The sequence below is a fragment of the Tiliqua scincoides genome, chromosome 2 (assembly GCF_035046505.1).
Source record: "Tiliqua scincoides isolate rTilSci1 chromosome 2, rTilSci1.hap2, whole genome shotgun sequence".
Classification (NCBI taxonomy): domain Eukaryota; kingdom Metazoa; phylum Chordata; class Lepidosauria; order Squamata; family Scincidae; genus Tiliqua; species Tiliqua scincoides.
Genome location: NC_089822.1, coordinates 62,156,545 through 62,175,866, shown reverse-complemented (window position 1 = coordinate 62,175,866; position 19,322 = coordinate 62,156,545). Strand labels below are relative to the sequence as shown.

At 43.9% G+C, this 19,322-nt stretch overlaps 1 protein-coding gene across 3 annotated transcripts in view; it reads left to right on the top strand.

Moving 5' to 3' along the window:
• Nucleotides 1-19,322, top strand: part of LRRC2 (leucine rich repeat containing 2) — a 62,428-nt gene that overhangs the window by 10,325 nt on the left and 32,781 nt on the right. For 2 of the 3 annotated variants that reach the window (XM_066613831.1, XM_066613832.1), the window contains exons 2-4: nt 1,641-1,786; nt 12,956-13,163; nt 16,073-16,229. In XM_066613831.1, the coding sequence (XP_066469928.1) occupies nt 1,662-1,786; nt 12,956-13,163; nt 16,073-16,229 (490 nt within the window). In that variant the 5' untranslated portion in view covers nt 1,641-1,661. The remainder of the gene's footprint in view (nt 1-1,640; nt 1,787-12,955; nt 13,164-16,072; nt 16,230-19,322) is intronic. The other variant, XM_066613833.1, reaches the window with a different exon arrangement.

Here is a 19,322-nt window from a genome sequence, read left to right as displayed (position 1 = left end):
ACAACTTCACAACAGATTCTCCTACCAGTAACTAGGAGCAGGCTTGTTGCTTTCTTAGGTAGCATGTGTTTTTCATATACTTAGAATGAGTTACTGACAGCCCAATCCTAACTAAATCCACTCCTGCCACTGCAGCTGCACCACCGGAGTGAGCACTGCATGGGGTGGTGGTGGTGGTGGTCCTGGAGGTCTCCTCTGGTTAAGGGAACACTTATTCCCTTGCCTGACAGTAATCCTCTGCTGCCTGAATTGGTCTATTTGAACCTGTGCCAGGGATTCTGGGAAAAGCGATAGGATATCTGTGATGCTACTGCCACCAGTATTGCACCCTTTCTGGCCTTGATCTGCTCTCCCTCATTGATCTTCTATTGGGAGATGTAGGGTGCAATCCTAACCTGGAATTAGTGTCGTAAAGCACTTTCACGCCGCTCTGGAGGCAGTTAGGCAAGTGCAAGGGACTTGTGCTGGCCTCCCTGCACTGTTGGAGGCCCCAGGGAAGGTGATGTGTTGGCTGAGCTCGGCCAATGCAGGGGTCTGGGAAGGGGGGGCGAAGGCAGGAGGCAGGTGGTGGGGAGACGGTGGGTGGTGGGCATTCCTGGAAGTGGGGAGGGAGCAGGAGGTGGGGCCAGGATCCAGTGGTTATGCTGGATTCTAACCCCATTCCTGGGCAGCCTGGGCGAGCCCTGCACTGCTCGGATTTGTGCCACCAAGTGGCACAGATCTAAGTAGGCCCACTGGGGCTGCAGTAGCTCTCCCTGGGGTAAGGGGAAGCAATTCCTCTTGCCCCGGGCTGAGCCACTAAGTGCCCGAAACTTGCGCTGGATACAGCGGAGGCCTGCCGGCCTGCCTGTTCCAGCACAAGTTAGGATTGTGCTGGTAGTCTGACAGCACAGGAAATAGGAAGTACAGAGAGAAGAATTTTGGCTGGGGCCCAGAAAGAGTTTTTTTTTGATGCGGGAGATTTTCTATTTGCTCTGCTTATAAAAAGCAACCCTTCTTGAACTTAACATGTGGTTCTGTTGCTTGATACCACAGGACTGACATCTCCTTAGTTATGCAACCACAGGGCCAACTGACAAGAGTCCAATACATAGCAAAGCATATTTCTAGCTTTCTTATCACAGTTCTGTACATATTATTCCTCATCCCGAAGAAGAGCTCCAATGTGTGAAGTAGTTTGTGGCACAAGTAGCCTCATTTAGTGGGATGGGAATTGTTCTCCAAAGGAACTACTTGCATGAATGACGATCTGTGGGACAAACCCTAACGGCTGGTTCACGCATGAATCTCATGAGGTACGTACATCCTCATGAGGTGGTGAATAGAATAGTAGAGGGAGGCCATCGCAGATATAAAACCATAGGCAGAACTTACATATCACTTCACCTCACACACTATGCTTTTTATTTAGAGTTAATTTACACATTCAGCAATTTACCGTCAAATGTGGTGAAATCACGAAATGTAAATACCTCAGTGAGCCAGGCCTAATTGAGGGTTGTTGGGTGCAGGCATAGTTGTAGCCTAATAATGTGGTCTGTATTATCTGGTGTGTGTCTTGTTCCAAACTAATTGCTTACAACTGTATCAGGCATTTCTTGTCTGTATTTGACACTGTCTTCATAACATTCTTCTTGCAGGAGGACCTTAATGCCGTCAATATGGGGCATCAGGTGATAGTATTTGACTTTTCTGCCGTAAGAGGTTTGTGGGAGATTCGGGTTAAGAAGCACAGAGAAAAGCAAAAAAAGGAGAAGGAAAGACAAGCCAAAAGCGCTTTAGAGAAGTAAGGAACAGTATTCTTGTTCTGAACACAATTCTGAGAAGTTGTTTGATAGCAATGATAAATCATGCCACTTCTTGCTTCCCTTTTTGGTAAAAACTTTGTTTATTTCTACCCCTTCTTCCTGTTCCTTAACTGACTAGCAATCCATTATACAATATGTATGTATACACTACAGATATATAATTATATATTACATATGTTATAATAATGTGTGTGTGCATACTGTAATTTGTGTACATGCATTTTTATTCTACATGTTTTATATTGTAGATCTGGGAGGATTGAAGAGGAGGTACTTGTAGCAGGATTTTATGTCTATGCAATCAAAGTTTTTCACTGGATTTTAATGGTGCTGTAATAGTAAATTTTGATGTTTTGAGAAAAGATATGTGCTTGAAGAGTTGGTACTTACACTTATTTGTCTATCACAGTTTATTGCTGTTTAGGGATTGCCTTTCTTTTTAAAAAATTTGTTTCCCCTTTGAGTCTTGCCATTTCAGAAGTGATTCAAATTGAACTGGGGTAGTTAAGCACATAAGCTACAAAGTGCCAACCCCCAAGTAATGGCATTTATAGCCTTTATGGACACTGCCTATAATCTATTACAGATTCCCAATAATTTTCCACAAGGGAAGACAGAAATTATGAAAAGCAAGATGGTTTTATTAGTATTATCATTTATTAGCACATGATCATAAGGTGAAGAAAGTTACTTCAATATCAAATTCCACTTTTGATTGACACAGAACACTGAAAACCCAACGATACTACACAAGGACGGGGTATAGGTATTTTCAACCGTATTTCTTCTCTTTAATTTTAGAAAAATAAGTACATGTCTAGCCTTGTTATACATGGATTTTTTTATACACAAATTTGACTCAACATGAATGGCCACTGCAAATGAGAAGGAATGTGCTGATCCCTGGAGAAGGGGAAAAATGCACCCCTTTAAAATCAGTTTAAAAAACTGAACAGTCCTTTAGCAATAGCCTCTTTAATGAAAGAGAAAGAGAGGCAGCTGGCTGACAATCCATCAATCCTTCTCTTTCCAGAGGACCCTTCTCTTCCCTCTGAGCATGTGAAAGAAAGGTAATCACTTTGCATTGGTGAAGGGAGGGACTGAGTGAAACCCTTTCTAAGCTCTTGGAGGAGGATTGATTGATGGATTGTCTTCTTAATGACTCTTATCTTACATCACAAAGGTCAGCAAGGCTTTTTTTAAATCACCGGAGCAAGGGAACTTTGTTTTTTAAATTGATTTGCTATAGCAGGGGTCCGCAACCTTAAACACTCAAAGAGCCATTTGGACCCATTTTCCAGAAAAAAAGAAAACCTCGGGAGCCACAAAACCCTTTTGACATCTAAAATGAAGATAACATTGCATATATAGTTTGCGCTCCCCTCTTATAGGTTCCAGTTATATAATACACTCCTCTCTTGTAGGTCACAGTTATATAATACACTCCCCTCTTATAGATCCCACTAAAAATCAGGTCCAGACCCACAGTTGGAGAACAACAGTTTTAGATTGTGCACAGGTGAACTGCTTGTGAAGGATACTGTCATTCTTTACTGTCATTTACTTCTGTACTTCTGTAAATGCCTTTCCACACAATACTACCTCTGAACAAGACCACTTAGTACTACTTAACACTGTTCACAAAGGTGCTCCTGAACAAACAAGCTAAGAGTTCAAAACTGCATAAAATAAAAGGCATACTAACAGTGATTACTTCCCAACAATGAAATATGCTTTGATGCTACATATACAATATGTTACACATACAGTATACAAACATATACAGAATACCATCTGGTGCAGGGGTCTCCAAACCCCTTTCAAGTTTCCAAGTGAAGGAAATGGAGCAGTGAGAGTGTGAGTGAGTGAGTGACGGGGGTGCTGAGTGGGGAGCTTGAAGGCTGTAATCCTGTGCACACTTTCCTGGGAGTAAGCACAATGGGACTTACTTCTGAGGAGACATGCACAGGATTGTGCTCTAAGCTTGGGAGGAGGACAGAGCAGCTGCACTCAATTGCTTGCTTTTGCCTTGGCTCCATGGGGTCAGGGCTGCTTGTGGGAAGGGGGGTCATCAGGGTGTTCAAACCCCGTTTGTTTACACGCCCTCCCCTACATGGGCAGGCGGCTGGCACTGCGGCTCGGGCGGGAGGGAACGTGCGGCGGCCGCCACGGTGGCGGGGGCTCACCCTCGGCGGCGGTGCGGGCTCTTTGGGCAGGAGCTGCTCTGCCAGCCGTTCTCGCCCTCTCCTATGGGGTGCAGCCGCGGGAGGCGTGAGAGCGCGAGTGCTCGGGCTGGTGAGCGGTAGCTGCGTCGCAGGAGGGCCGAGCCCCTCCCCCCGGGACGGGTTGACCCTGCACGGAGCCGCAGCAGAAGGCTGAAAGAGCCGCTTGCGGCTCCAGAATGGCAGGTTGCAGATCCCAGTGCTATAGTGTGTTTTTTGCCATCCAAGTGAGTGCTTGGAACAGAACCCACACAAATAATGAGGCTCAACCTGTACTCAATTTTTCCATTCTTAGTAGAAATTATCTCTTTTCAGAGAATGATCTTTAAAGTGATGATCTTTAAAGACAGATATAATGGATTTGAACCAGTGCAACTGCATGTGTGACAGCCTGGGGTTGCATACATGGGTCTTTTACAGCTGGTCAATTGAGGTTTTTCCCTTTTATAAAAAGGGTTTTGCATATACAGGCTGTGCTGTTGTGTTGGTGCAGGACCTACTTGTGCACATAATTCCCCATCCAGCCGCGTAGAATGCAAATGCAGGGAAGTCTGCTTCTATGTATGCAAAGGCTTTATCTGGATCAGGGCAAATATGAATCATTCGGTCTCTGTCTGTCAGGTGCAGTGATGGGGCTTTTCCTTTGAAAGGAAGATGTGGGACCATGCTTGTTACTCTGTTTCATGCACTGTGATGTGGGAAAGTGGAACGACTTTGCTCTTTAGAGCTGCTATGCCAGCTTGGGTCTGTGATATGGCAGTGGTGGGAGAAATGATGACTGCAGACATGGCAAAATGTGATTGGGGCTGTTAGCAGGCCCTTTGGTGTAACTGGCAGCAGAAGTTGGGCTAGGACCAGTGGTGGTGCTGAGCTTGCTGATTTTAAGAACATAAGAAGAGCCCTGCTGGATCAGGCCATAGGCCCATCTAGTCCAGCTTCCTGTATCTCACAGTGGCCCACCAAATGCCCCAGGGAGCACACCAGATAACAAGAGATCTGCATCCTCATGCCCTCCCTTGTATCTGGCATTCTGATGTAACCCATTTCTAAAATCAGTGTTGTGGTTCTGGTGTTGTGTGAGAGTGTAAAGAGCATTTCTCTATCCACTCTGTCCATCCCCTGCATAAGTTTGTATGTCTCAGTCACGTCCCCCCTCATGTGCCTCTTTTCTAGGCTGAAGAGGCCCAGATGCTGTAGCCTTTCCTCATAAGGCATTTGCCCCAGCCCAGTAATCATTTTAGTCGCTCTCTTTTGCACGTTTTCCATTTCCACTATGTCCTTTTTGAGATGTGGCGACCAGAACTGGACGCAATACTCCAGGTGTGGCCTTACCATTGATTTGTACAATGGCATTATAATATTAGGCTTTTTGTTCTCAATACCTTTTCTAATGATCCCAGGCATAGAACTGGCCTTCTTTACTTCCGCTGCACATTGGGTTGACACTTTCATCGAGTTGTCCATCACCACCCCAAGATCCCTCTCCTGATCTGTCACAGACAGCTCAGAACCCATTAACCTATATGTGAAGTTCTGATTTTTTCGCCCCAATGTGCATGTCTTTACACTTGCATTGAAACACATCTGTCATTTTGCCGGTTTGGAGAGATTCTTCTGGAGCTCCTCACAATCACTTCTGGCCTTCACCACCCGGAAAAGCTTGGTGTCGTCTACAAACTTAGCCACCTTGCTGCTCAACCCTATCTCCAGGTCATTTATGAACAGGTTGAAAAGCACCAGTCCTAGGTCAGATCCTTAGGGCACACTGCTTTTCACCTCTCTCCATTGTGAAAATTGTCCAATGACACCCACTCTCTGTTTCCTGGTCTTCAACCAGTTCCCAATCCATGAGAGGACCTGTCCTCTAATTCCTTGACTGTGGCGTTTTTTCAGCAGCCTTTGGTGAGGGACCATGTTGAATGCCTTCTGAAAGTCCAGTTATATAAGGTCAACAGGTTCTCCCACATGCCTGTTGACCTTTTCAACAGGCCAGTTGACCTTTTCATTTTGGAGGTGGGATGCATGGGAATGTGAAAGACTTAATTGCCCCCTATAAATGGAACACAGAAAGTGGTTGGGCAGAACTTTGTGAACAAGATCAAGCTTCAGTGGCAGCGAAGCAGATGTTTGGGTTTTTAGGATGAAGCTTGCCAGCAGCTTGCTTCCTTCACAGGATTCAGGGCAATTGTCCAGAAGTGTGGCCTACCACCTCAACACCTCTTCCGGTAGGAGAGGACAACCAATTAAACCAGTGGTTTCCAAACTTTTTCAACTGGTGGCTCCTTTGATCTACTGGGACATTGGCTGTGGCTCCCCATTAGGGCTACAATTCTATACATTGTATAAGGCAGATGGTTTTTTTGTGAAGATTGCATGTCTCCCCTGATTGGTTTCTGTGGTTCACCAGGGAGCCACAACTCACAGTTTGGGAACCATTGACTTAAACAAGAAGATGGCTTGTTGCAGTGGGCCAGACTGAAACAACGGGGTGTTTACTTCTTATCACCCCAGCAGGAGGCTGGTGATTTGTCAGTTCTTGTGGTCCTGAAGAGGCTTTGGATCCTACAGTGATGCTGTTTAAGCATTCATGAACCAGCGGTTCCATTCATCAAACCTGACTAACTAGAGTACAGCAGTGAACTCTGACTTGGAGTCAGACTGCATGCTCCTACACACTGATTTGGTTGCACCAAGAGCATATAAATTACTGATCCATCTCTCAAGTTAATCATACACATCAATAATCTTATCACCGTCTTGGAGTTTTCCCTGCCGTTGGCCAAGGATTGGAAGAACATATTGAATAAAAAGGCCAACAATTGATTTGACTATTCCTTTTCTAGGCCAGGAAGGCTTTATCGATTGATTTGGTTAGTGATGATGCCCTGATGGCTTTAAATGATTAGTGTGTCTGATCTTGAAGTACAGAACAGCTTTTTTTTTTTGCTGTGGGCCTTTCCAGATGATGAAATACTTCCAGTTTTTGTTCGCAGTGCTATATTGGCCCAAGCCACAATCCAAGACCCGTAATGTAATATTGCATCAGCGCGTGACAGATAGGAAAGTATCCTAGGTACAGAGAGGCAACCAGGTTGCCATTTGCACCTTTTATAAAAATATTGGAGAGCAAGATGAGTTCTCAAGCCCTGGAAACGGTGGTGTTTAAAAATTCAAGTAAAGATCACGGTGATGGTATTGCAAGGTGAGAGGGATGGGTAGTCGCAGTCCAAGCCTCTCTCACAATTGCACATTGCCGTTGCTGCCTGGAATAGCTCTGATGGTGAGTGGGAGTGGCTGCTTGGTGCATTGCGGTGCCTGCCGTTGCCTCCCCCTGGTAGCTACACTACTGCTCCAGAGACAAGTCTGGCTTCTGATCCTAACTGGCATTGTGTATTTAAAACTGTGGGGAAGACATAGTATGCACATGTGGGAATGCACTCTCGTTCCATAGGACAGCAGTTTTCAAACTCATAGGGAGTTTGTGGGTCCTTTTGGGGGGTTGAGGGAGGCGGCGGGGGGAAGGCAGTAGCGCGTTCCCCAGGACTGTGCCACTCAGAGGGCTGCAGGGGCTTGGTTGCACTTACCAGAGCCTCCTGCAGCCTCCTGGGGGTGTGGGGAGCTCTGCGCAAGTGTCTCCCTCATGCTTTAGAAGTGAAAGCGGAGTGATCACGCTCCACTTCCGCTAAACTGGAAGTGGAGCGCAATCTCTCCACTTTCACTTTTGCAGCTTCAGGGAGCTCTGCATACAGTCGCACGGGGCTTCCCGCACCCCTGGCAGGCTGCAGTAGGCTCTGGTAAGTACAGCCAAGCCCCTGCAGCCCCCTGAGCAGCGCAGTCCTGGGGATTGCACCACTGCCTCCTCCCTGTCTGCTGGCTGCCCCCGCCCCTTAAGGGGGCAGAGGCCAGGGCCCACAGGCTGAGGTATTGCGACGTCCCAGTTTGAAAAACCCTGCTATAGGAGGAGCGGTGGGCCTTAGGTTATTGTGGCTTGGGGTGCTGCCATCCATAAAGAAGCAGACTTTGCACTAATTAGAAAGGCTTCTAAAGACTGTTCTCCTTCCTTGTAGGACTGGCTGACAAAGCCAAATATTTTACCCTTTGTTTGGGGCTTTTATAGTGCAAGCCTATACATGTTTACTCAGACATAAGTGCCACTATATTCAGTGGGACTTACTCTCAGGTAAGTGTGAATAGGATTGTAGCCCTAGTTTTGTACATGTTTCTTGCAAACTGCATCATTGAGCTGAAGTTAGCAAAGACCTGCACAGTAGACTTTGGCCCGTCTCAGAATATATGGTGTTGTTCCAGGAAGCACTGCAGCATAAAACTTGCTTATTGGGCCTTTTCCTTGGTCTTCTAAAAACGGTGCTGTTAAAGTTAGAAGAGTGACAGAGCTGTACATTGTAAAAGAAGCTGTTAATGATTTGTTGTCTGCTGAAATTTGTAGTTTGCTGAATTCTTGCAATAGGTTTTAAAAATAGTTTCCTGGTTGTTGAGCATTTCGGAGGGGGAAAAAAAACCTCTTTGAAATCATGGGGGGAAAATCTGACAAAGAAATGGCAATTGTGACGATCGCAGAAAGGCCATGTTCAAGAGAACAGTGGCAGAACAGGCATGAGACAGAAAGACCATAACATGCAAATATAAAACAATTTATTGTGGGGACTGTAGCATTGGAATTTTTGGTGTAGTTCAGCAGCTCAGTTAAAACTGAGGAGGAATTTGCAATGACACATAAAGGTGGGTTATATTTATTGTTCTTAGCACTGTTGAAATTGGTTTTTCAGTTGTAACAACTGAAAATTGGCAATGGGAATGTCAATACAAATTTAAATTTGTAACAGTTGCCTCGCCTTTGAGGTAACTATAGGCATGTTTTGCTTACCTTCTTTGACACTGCCCCTCATCTTTAGCTTGAATTTCTGGAAAACACAGTACTTCATCAGTACTCTGGCAGACAACACACAGAGCTATTTTTGCCATAGGCTCCAGTACTGAAAGCACAATGTTTTGGCATGTATGTACTACTATAAGGTTTTCCTCTATGATGAATGAATGAATGGGTAGATGAGGGTGCTGGTAGAATGGGACATGCAACCTAATGACAAGCGTGCATGTGCTATTGTGATATACTAAGCTATAGCCTGGTGTCTCTGAATTTTTGAAATAGGGCATTGCCCATCACTTAGGTCAGAGGTTATCACTATAAGAAAGTTCATGCCCCTGTTGAAATTAATACGATTGGATAAACCAGTCTAATGAAGGAACGTCACATTGATCTTATTTATTTTATTTACAAATTTATACCCTGCTTTATTTCCCTCTCAGGCATTCAAAGTGGCTTAGGCCCAAATCTTAACCCACTTTCCAGCACTAGTATAGCTGTACCAGTGGCACATGTGCTGCATCTTGCAGTTGGGTGGCACTCACAGAGGCCTCTTCAAAGTAAGGGAATGTTTGTTTCCTTACCTCAGAGCTGCATTGCCCTTATGTAGGTGCTGGAAAATGGGTTGGGATTGCTCCCTTAGTTGTATAGTATTTGCAGGGCATGGCTAAGGGTGTGAGGATGTCATGAACGTCTGCACATCAACATTATTGCTACAACACTGTCTAAATCAGTGGCATAGGTAACCCAGTGTGGGGGGCATCTGCCCTGCAGTGTTCAGTTTCAGTGGGTTTACTGTACTATGTTCGCCGCCTGAGTGCTCAGACTGGAGAGCAGAGCAAAAATTGCCCCCCACCTACTGTTGTATCCATTTGGTTCCAAATTGAAGCCATTCTGAATGTGGGGTGTGTGTGTGTGTGTGTGTGTGTGTGTGTGTGTGTGTGTGTGTGTGTGACATCTCAACACAGGGGGTAACACAATGATGTGGGGATGATGTCTAGTGTCATCATGTCATCCCACCCTGGTGCCACCTGGCTCAGCTACACTGCTAGTCTAAAAAGAGTTCTTTGTGACTATTCATTTCAGCGTATATTGTAAACTTCATTGGATTTTGTATGAAGGACCTCCCTGCTTTACTCTTGGGGAGTCTTATTTTTATTTTTTCCCCATATACATCACCTTCTATCCATTTTCTTTCTTGGAAAAGAAAGACAATTTTTATTTTATTTTATTTTTTTGAGTAAAATAGAAAATTTTATTTTTTTTAGTAGCTACTAAAAAAACCCTTGCAGCTCATTAGCAGCACTGGATTATTGAGGCTTATGATCAACCTGCATGCATGACTCTCTGGGGTCTATTTTTATGCAGTGACATTTGGTAGCTTTTTGCAGTAATGCCTGGACGACCTCTTCAAATAGCCATTGTCTTGCTTGTATGAATTCCCTGCTGTACTGGTGATCTTTACTGTTTACATCAGTAACATCACTTTCAAAGTCATTCTCAGTAAGGCACACTGCACTGGCAGCCTTTAGTTTCTGGCTTTATATTACTGTTTGTACTATATACCATACTGTCAGTGTCAAAAAATGCATTAGGTGAAGGTAAAGGTAAAGGTTTCTGGGTGGTAGGAGAAGCCTAGTCTTATCCCCTGCATTAGCATAGATGGCAACAGGTGGTCCATGAGCACCCCCCTTCTGTCTTGGGAACATTTCTTAGGAAAAATCATTGTTGAGGTCCGCATCTCTTTCCCCTTTCCTGCAAATGGGAGATTATATAAAATCCTGCCAAAGAAATAATTGACATTCATTCAAGACATCAAAATTATCTTCCACTTCATTAAAAGTAGATTGTGATGAACCTCTGAACTCCGATGAGCACCCACAGTGTTCTCATTAACTATTCTCATGTTCCTGTTAGGGGGGCAAAAAAATTGATAATGACTTGTGAACATTTTGTCGTTTCTTCTTTGTTCTCCTTTCTTCCTTGAAAACTAACCAAATTAGAACAATTTGTTAAGAATACAGTGTCAGTCATAACCAATGATTGATAACAACGTTGAAAAAAATCTGAGCCCTCAGCCTCTTTGAAGACATAATAATTCTTGATTTGGAGGAGATAGAAGCTGGTAAACCCTGGTCTGTGGCATGAACAGAACCCATGTTGCAGCATACTGTGCAAGACAAGTCATTCATTATAGCCTGCCATTTCGAGCAAGCCTCAGGTAAATTGCTTCTGACTTTGAAGTGCTCTCTTTAACTGGATACGCTGTGCCCAGGCACACAGGGAAAGGGGGTACATTGGCTAGCCAGGTGCTGATGCTCTCCATAGCCATGCCTCTGCTGGTCCTGAGTTCAGCATTTGCCTGAGAAAGGCAGTGCTGAACCTAGGTGAGGGGTGTCAAACATAAGGCCCGGGGGCCGGAAACGGCCCGCAGAAGCTTTTTATCTGGCCCTTGGGCTCTCCAGCTGCTGAGCAATGCTGAAGTGACACTGCTGAAAGGGTGGCCCACATGATAATTGGGCTCTTTCATATCTTGAAATGTGATCAAGATTTGTGTATTTTCTCTTCTGTTATTTGCAGCTAATGAGATCGTACACGAGAACAGAGTGCTTATTTCTGTTTTGACCTTTTAATGACATCGTTTCCTGTGTAATGGCATCACCTCTGCCCTCAGCAGGCATCATGAATGCTATTTGGTCCTCTGTATGAAATGAGTTTGACACCCCTGACCTAGGTAGAATTTCGTGCAAATCGGTGTTCCAACCAGAAGACTATGTCCCTAGTGTGGCTTGAGGGATGTGGCTGTCAGGCTCTGCTGTTTCAGGTGGCAGACTGCTGCCCTCAGCAGATCTAATTCTGAATAGCAGAATTAGAAGAACCACCTAGTTTCCTGTGGTAGGCTGGTTCACTAGTCATTCTTCAGCAGGCCGGAGGAGACAGGGCGGGGGGGGGAATCCCTGGGGAAATGACAAAACAAGCTATACAGAAAGGTTGTGCAGTGCAGGGGCAGCAGGTGAGGCAGAACTGTCCATGGAAAAGCACCACAGCTGCCCCACCTGAAAGCTCCCGAAGAGGCTCTCCTTACACCTGCTTTCTTGGGTGTAAGGAGAGCCTCTTTGGCTGTAAGCAGGCAGGGCAGCTGTGGTGCTCTTCCATGGATTAATATGGTACGGTTCTGCCTCACCTGCCGACCTTGCACCTCATGTTCCTGCTACAACAGTACAAAACAAATTTATTACAAAATAGATTTGGGTACCTGAATCTCAGCCTCTCCAGGGTTACATTTCCACTACAGCTTTAATCCACCTTCAGGGCTCTTCTATTATACCAATACTTTCTGAAGACTATAGTTTCTTAAGGGTAGCTCTAGATTCCTTAACAAATTGTAGTTCCTCCAGAATGCATTGGGGGAATAGAGTTGCACTGAAAGTAGATCAAAGCTGTAGTGGAAATGCTGCCCAGTTCTTCTCCATAAGCACTGACATGTATTAGTATCATTACAAACTTGCTTTGAAAATGTAGTAACATCTGGTTTGTAGGAAAATTGGGGGGGGGGGAAGCAATCAGGTATCTTGCCCCGGGCCCAATGCCAGCTCTCAACAGCCCTGTTCTTCAGTTCTGCTTCTCAGCAGAAAACTGTTCCAGAAAGAAGAGGAACAAGACCAGAATACTTTACCTTACCCATAAAGAACAGGGATAAACTTATTCTCTCAGGAATAACATTCTTTCTGTACCAGAAAGAGGAGGGACAAGACTGGGATACTTTACCTTACCCGGACAGCAGATCAGAAAACCTGTTCTCTCAAGAATAACATTCCCGCACAGAACCACAATACTCATATTTTTTTTTTTTTGAACAATCAGCTTCTGTCCAGTGTGTCTGAGTTCATCCTGGGTTCATCCTGGGTTCTCATTACAGGTAGAACTGATACAGGTTCATTTGGATGCTGAACAAAGCCTTCTCTGAAACGTGATATTGCAAGGGGTTTTCCGTATGTGTTTTTTTAAAAAGATAAATTCTTTCTTTTGTACTATTTTAGGATAAGGCAAGAATGGGACATTATGTTAGAGTGCAGAAAAAAAGGTCTTCCGCAAAGTGTATATCTGAATAATGGTTTCATAGATGCAAACAGAATTTTGGATAAGCTTGAAAAGAACTCGCCGCTTGTTAAGAAGATTGCCTTGTTGAATGAAACGGAGAAAGAAAGAAACAAGTTTATTTTTCAGCTTTCAGGAGACCACTGGACAGTAAGTTTCCATCAAGTACTATGTTTGGAGGAATAAAAATAATTGAGTCATATCATCTTCAGCTAATGATACCCACATTACAAAGAAAGAGTTAAATGTGGCTTAGTCCATTGGGATCTAACAGCACATTCCTACTCAGAAGTAAGCCCCATTGAGTTCAGTGGACTTACTTCCAGGTAGATGTGTACAGGACTGCAGCCTAAGTTTCATTAGTAATGAATTAATCATGACATGACCCTGTTGATTTCAGTGCAATTTAGTCATAACTTAATCATGACTAATTAAATTTCTCATTGATTCTGATTGATTTCAATAGATTTAAGCATATCTAAGCTCTATTGGGTTAGGATCATTTTTTATGTCTGCTCCTCATGGATATGACAGTAACATTTCCTTATTTTCTTGCTTTAAACACAAGTATATTTTTAATGTTAGCAGGTGCTGTGTGTCAGAAATCCAAAATCATGGTTGAAAAGACAAACTACAAATTATTATATTAGTTTTTTGCATCATGTTGCTGCAGATATAGCATGAAAGGTCACACTGGACTCTTCCTTTTCCTGATCTTGTAGATTTTTAAATCTTTCATATATGCGGCTCCACTCTCATGTCCTTATAGCCCAACCCTATTGGATGCTGGTGCAGCATGTAGCATATCCTAAGTCCATGCAGTCAAAGCCACATCAATGCAGCCCTCTCAATAATGGTGGCACAATCTTTCCAGTAACTCTGACAGCATCCATGGAAACCCCAACACAGCCTGTCACTCATTGATTGGCGTTCTGATGTCCTTGCATCCTCAATGTGATGCCTGTGCATCATTGGCATGATGTTAAAGGAGCCACTCAACACATCCATCCAGCCCCAATATTGGTGATGGAGAAGCTAGGGTTTGCTGAGCAGGTGGGGGACACGGCAAGCTCAGGGCCAATGAGTAGCCACCACTGGAGGGCACCTGCCATTCAGCCACTAGGAATGAACAACACAGTAACCGATACCACTGCCAACCAAGGTAACACACATGCACACAAACACACACACACATACACCAGTTCACAAGGATTGCCACAGCACCCTCACCTCTTACAGGAGCTACTGTAGCATCAGCAGCAAAGGGACAAAAGCCAGAAATGGCCAGGAACCTTCACACACAGAGTGTAGGTTCCCTTTTCTTACTCACACCTACACACACATCCAAGGAATACCTTTTTGAGCAGAGCAGAACATGAGTAGAAAGATAGCTCCTTTGAAAGAGGGCAACCATGTGACACAAATACACACACCCCTCCATGGCAAGGATTCAAGTCCCTGTGGGGGGCATTTCTTCCCAGCTGGCAGTAACCCTTTTGCCAGAGGAGGAATTGGGACGAGCCACAAGGGGAGCTGCAACAGCACTTAAGTAAAACAGGATGCTGGGAGCCAGGTGAGACAAGTTTGAGCCCAGTGAAGAGATTTCCCCTAACCAGGATGGTACTTGCCTTTTGCATGACTGACCAGAAACACCTGTGGCAGCCCCCCCCCCCAAAAAAAACAACAAAAAAAGCCCTCATCCAGCATTTAACACCTTGCATTGCTAAATACAAGCACACCTGACTGGGAGGCTTAGTTAAACCCTCTTTCTCTTAGTACTATAATCCCAGTCATGTTCAGCTCCCCCTGCAGGCAGCAGCTTTTAAAACAAAATTGGCATGGCCAATGCCAGTTGGTGATGTTCCATGGGTTTGGATGCCAGTGAATGGTTGCTCTTTTGATGGTCAACCCATCATACCTTCATACCTGGAAGATCTGTCAACTATACCTTGCTTTTAAATAGTTTTGCAAATAAGAGGGCTTTCCATTTCCTTTTTGTTATAAAAGATGGAGACGGAACTTGCCTATCAACAGTCTTTGTGGAGCAATTTGTCTACTTTCTGCCAGTTTCTGCATAGCAACTGAAGATTTCCAAAGAACATGAGGGAGTCAGAGAGCAAAGTCAAAATGAAGCTTGTGTAAATTTCAGGTCCTATCATGAGCTGCTTGGTAAACTGAGCAGTAAAATGCCACATAAGCTTGTGCTTCAGGCAAAGTATGTCCATATGTAGGGTAGTGAGCACCATTCTGAAAATCCACTTATAAATAAGCTCTCCAGTGTCCTTTAAAAGGTTTTCTCATTCATTTCTTCCCTATTGCTTTATTCCCTATCTGATCTATTATTGTGTGGTGAGTTTTAACAGGAATGCCATCTCAGTGTTTGCTTTATGCAAAGTCATTTCAGTCATTTTTTAAAACTTGAGAATGGAAGAAAACATGAAAGATCAGCAGTGAATGGAGAAGTTTCAGATTTGGGGGAGGCATTTCAAACAGACTTTAGGTCATAATCACATAACCGTTTGCTCCATTTCTTCCTTTATTGTTTTAAACGCTAATTGCTCACTCTTAATACTTACAGAGTTCATCTAAAAATCATTATTTGAATAAGAATTGATATAGCAATGGCTGGTGAAATGTTCCAACTGTCTACAGTGTACTGTCTCCTCTATTTGTCAGTACAAAAGAAAGAAAAAGTGATTTATGTGCAATATGAATAGAGTGCATGTGTATATATTACAGCTTTTGCCTTTAAAACACATGCAAGGAAAGAGATAGACCAGTGATTGATCTACATGGACACCAGTGATTACAGATGCAATATTGAGTATTTGTGCAGGAGTAGAAGACGCATTATAAGAAGTGTCAAGAACTATGATAGAGGCTTGTACAATGAGACCAGTTCTGACAGTCCGAGAAACTGAGTAGAAGTGTGCGAAATGGTGAAATACATCTTCATAGCACATTTTGGTAACATTTGACTTGTGTCCAACAATTCCGGCAAAACCACTCTTTGTGAATCTTTCTGAATCAAGAACATTTTGTATGAAATCTCTCCCTAGGAATTCCCAGATTCACTGAAGGAACAGACACATCTAAAAGAGTGGCATATAAACAATACCAAGATTTCAACCATTCCTGCATATATTGCCTTATTTCAGGAGCTGAGAGTACTAGAGTTATCCAGTAACCAGATCACAGAACTTCCAGTTGAAATAGGTATGTTTTCTTTCTCTCTGATCTAAACCGTTCTTGTTGTTGATCACATTTAGTGCCATTCATAAACGCTGTCCCTGTGCCCAGTGATGCTCCAGGCACTTTGACATTGTCTCAGCTCTGCACACTGGATAGACCATTGACCCAGTGACTAAGGCAACTGGATCATCACACCCCCTGAACATTTGGAAGGGGCTATAGCTGAAAGAAAATGCTGTCGGCTCACAATAGAATACAGTACCTCCATTGCGTGCAGAAAGTCTCAGGTTCAGTCAAGGGAGTGCTGGGAAAAACCCCTGTTTGAAATCCTGGAGAGAAGCTGCCAGTCAGTGCGGCAGACCATTTTGAGCTAGGTGGATAAATAGCCTCACTCACTCTGAGGCAGCTTCATAAGCCCCTTTTGTTCCCTCTTGAGCACCTACTTGAATCTCTGAAAATGAGGAGTGCATTTCAAGGGATGCAAAAGTCTTCATATTTAAATCCACCTACAACTTTAAAAAGTAGCTGGAAAACAAATCCAGGGTGCAGCGACACCATCAGTTCCCATCAAAGTTGTGCTGCTCAAATTGCGCATGTCTATTTAACTTTTCTTGATGGTGGTTAAATACTCCTCCTAGATAAGCAGACTGGAGGAGGGTAATAAGGATACACCTAAAGCCTAAGCATCTTCCACATAGTTTTGGAGATGAAACTTGGCAATGTGTAGTTCACCTACTATATGAATTACCATCATTAAGAGGAAGAATCTGATGAAACAAAAGATTTCTCAAATTTTAGAACACTGGTTTGCTATGGATTTTCAGGTAACTTCACACCTGGAATTCTTAGCTTTGGCAGCCAGGGGAGGCTGGACTGTAGGAAAAAAGAACGCTGGATTATAGGGCCTTTGATCTGATCTTACAGAGGCTTTTTCAGTTGCATAGTTGGGGGGGTGGATGGCCTGGGAGAGGTAAATAAAAATATTTTTTTCCAATGGTAAGTAAATTTTTTTTTTTTTACTACCCGGTAGGCCACTTAGTCACCAATGGATCTTGTCAAACCTATGCCAGTTATTTAGCTAGCATAAGTCCGAGGAACCTCAGGGACTTTTCCTGGTTTAGGCCAGGAAAAGGGGGATCCAACCCTTCCACCCCTACTCCTGCCTGTTCCTTGCCCCCTATTTCCCCCTGAATTGCTCTTCCACTACCTTTGGCAGGGCATCCGGGAAGCACTAGTGCACACTTGGAGCCTTTGGCTATTTGTGCCAGTGGCTCCATAGCACACAATGGTGGTGTGGATTTGTGATACTGTAAGAGGACTTATGGCAGTGGAGTGTAAGATCCGCTGCTGTAGGCCTTCTATAGGATTGGGGCACTAGATTGCAATACTATACACACTTGCCTGGAAGCAGGTTGTATTCAGCTTTGAACTCTCAAAGCTTTCTTCTGAGTAGACATGCATAGAATTGCACTGTTAAGACCTGGGAATGGGAAGAAATAAAAACTTGCCATTCTTTTAATACATTTTGGGATGTTTTCAATTATCTAGGTCTTAGAAATATCCTTCCTCTATCCTGTTTAAGAGGCTACAGCCAGGTTTGCTTTCCCGGCCTGTTAAAATAATAGCAGTTTACATGATTTATTTATGTAGATTATATTTGTAAAGATGATGGTCAACTTCAAGCAAAATGGATTTTGTGGGTGATCTGGCAGTGAAGTGCCTTAGAAAAGAATAAGCAAGGCATAAGCTCTAAGTTTATGACTATCAAACAAATACAAACTTTCTGGTAGTTTTATGGGTACTGTTTTGATATTTGGGAAGAACGAATTGGCAGGCTTAATTGATTTAAACATTCCACAAGATGGCAGTGGAGAATAGAATAAAAAGTGAATCATCCCCCAAATTGCATTCTATCTCAAGTTCTCTTTTTAAAAGAAGGTTATAATACTGTCATTGTTTGAAATGACACGCAATAGGGCTTCTTGCGGTATGTTTTCTATGAGTAAGACAAATGTCAGCTGCAGAAAATGCAGTTCCCGCTTGCGTTCCCCAGTCTCTTCAAGAAAGAACTCTAGGAAAAATGGTTAGCTTACACACTTGAAAAGCTTCAAGGGAGGAAGCCATCTTTTTCAAAATCTTCTTTCCCACTAAAGTGTCTGATACTCAGATTGCATGGGTGATATTTTTATGTGACATGATTAAGGATTACAGAACATGCAGCATTATAGAATAAGCAAAACTTGGGCAGCCCAACCCTAACCTGCGCTGGAACAGGCAGGCAGGCTGGCCCATGCTATATCCAGCACACGGTTGGAGATGGATGGGGTGCAACTCGGAGTAAGGGGACTTATGTCCCCTTGGCCCAAGAAATGCCACAACTTCTGCAGTTGGGCTACTCAGATCTGTGTCAGAAAAATTGCTGGTGCAGATCCAAACAGCCCAGTGTAATGCTGAGCTGCTCGGGAAGGGGGTTAGGATCCCACTGTCCTCCGGGGCCTGGTCCACTCACCAGCCCACCTGTGGCCCATCCTCCCCCCAGCCTCCCACACTAAAAAATATATCTGTCCCACCCTCCCATCAGCTTTCCCACCCCCCACTCTGGCCTCCCTCAGTCAGCATGAACTTACCCCGAGTTGGAATCCAGCGCCAGCCAACCTAGTTCATGAGCTGTCACAGATGTGCCTTATAGCCCATTTTCAATATTCCCAGGCGGGTGCAAAGGACTTGCACCAGCCCATCATCGGGGCTGGATTGCGCTCTGAATATGGAAGCATTTTATGTGCACACTGGCAACAATTTCAGGTGGGAGTAGCATGGGTGGAAGAGAAGTGCATGGACAGCTAGAAGATTCACTGTAGTGAATCTCTGACTTCAACAGGCAAGTTCATTTTAATGAGAAAGTAGTTCCAGACAATTGTTCTGCTGCAGTGCAACTTTCAAAACTCTCTTGGAAATGTGTACATTTCTCCCCCCATCTGTGCTTAATAATTAAGATTATCTTCATCTTTCATTTTAATAAATTGGATTAATCTCCACTGTGCCACCATGGAGATGCCATAATAAATAAGTTAAGGGGAGTCTGTAGAATTAGATTTTATAGGGCAATGTACAAGATGC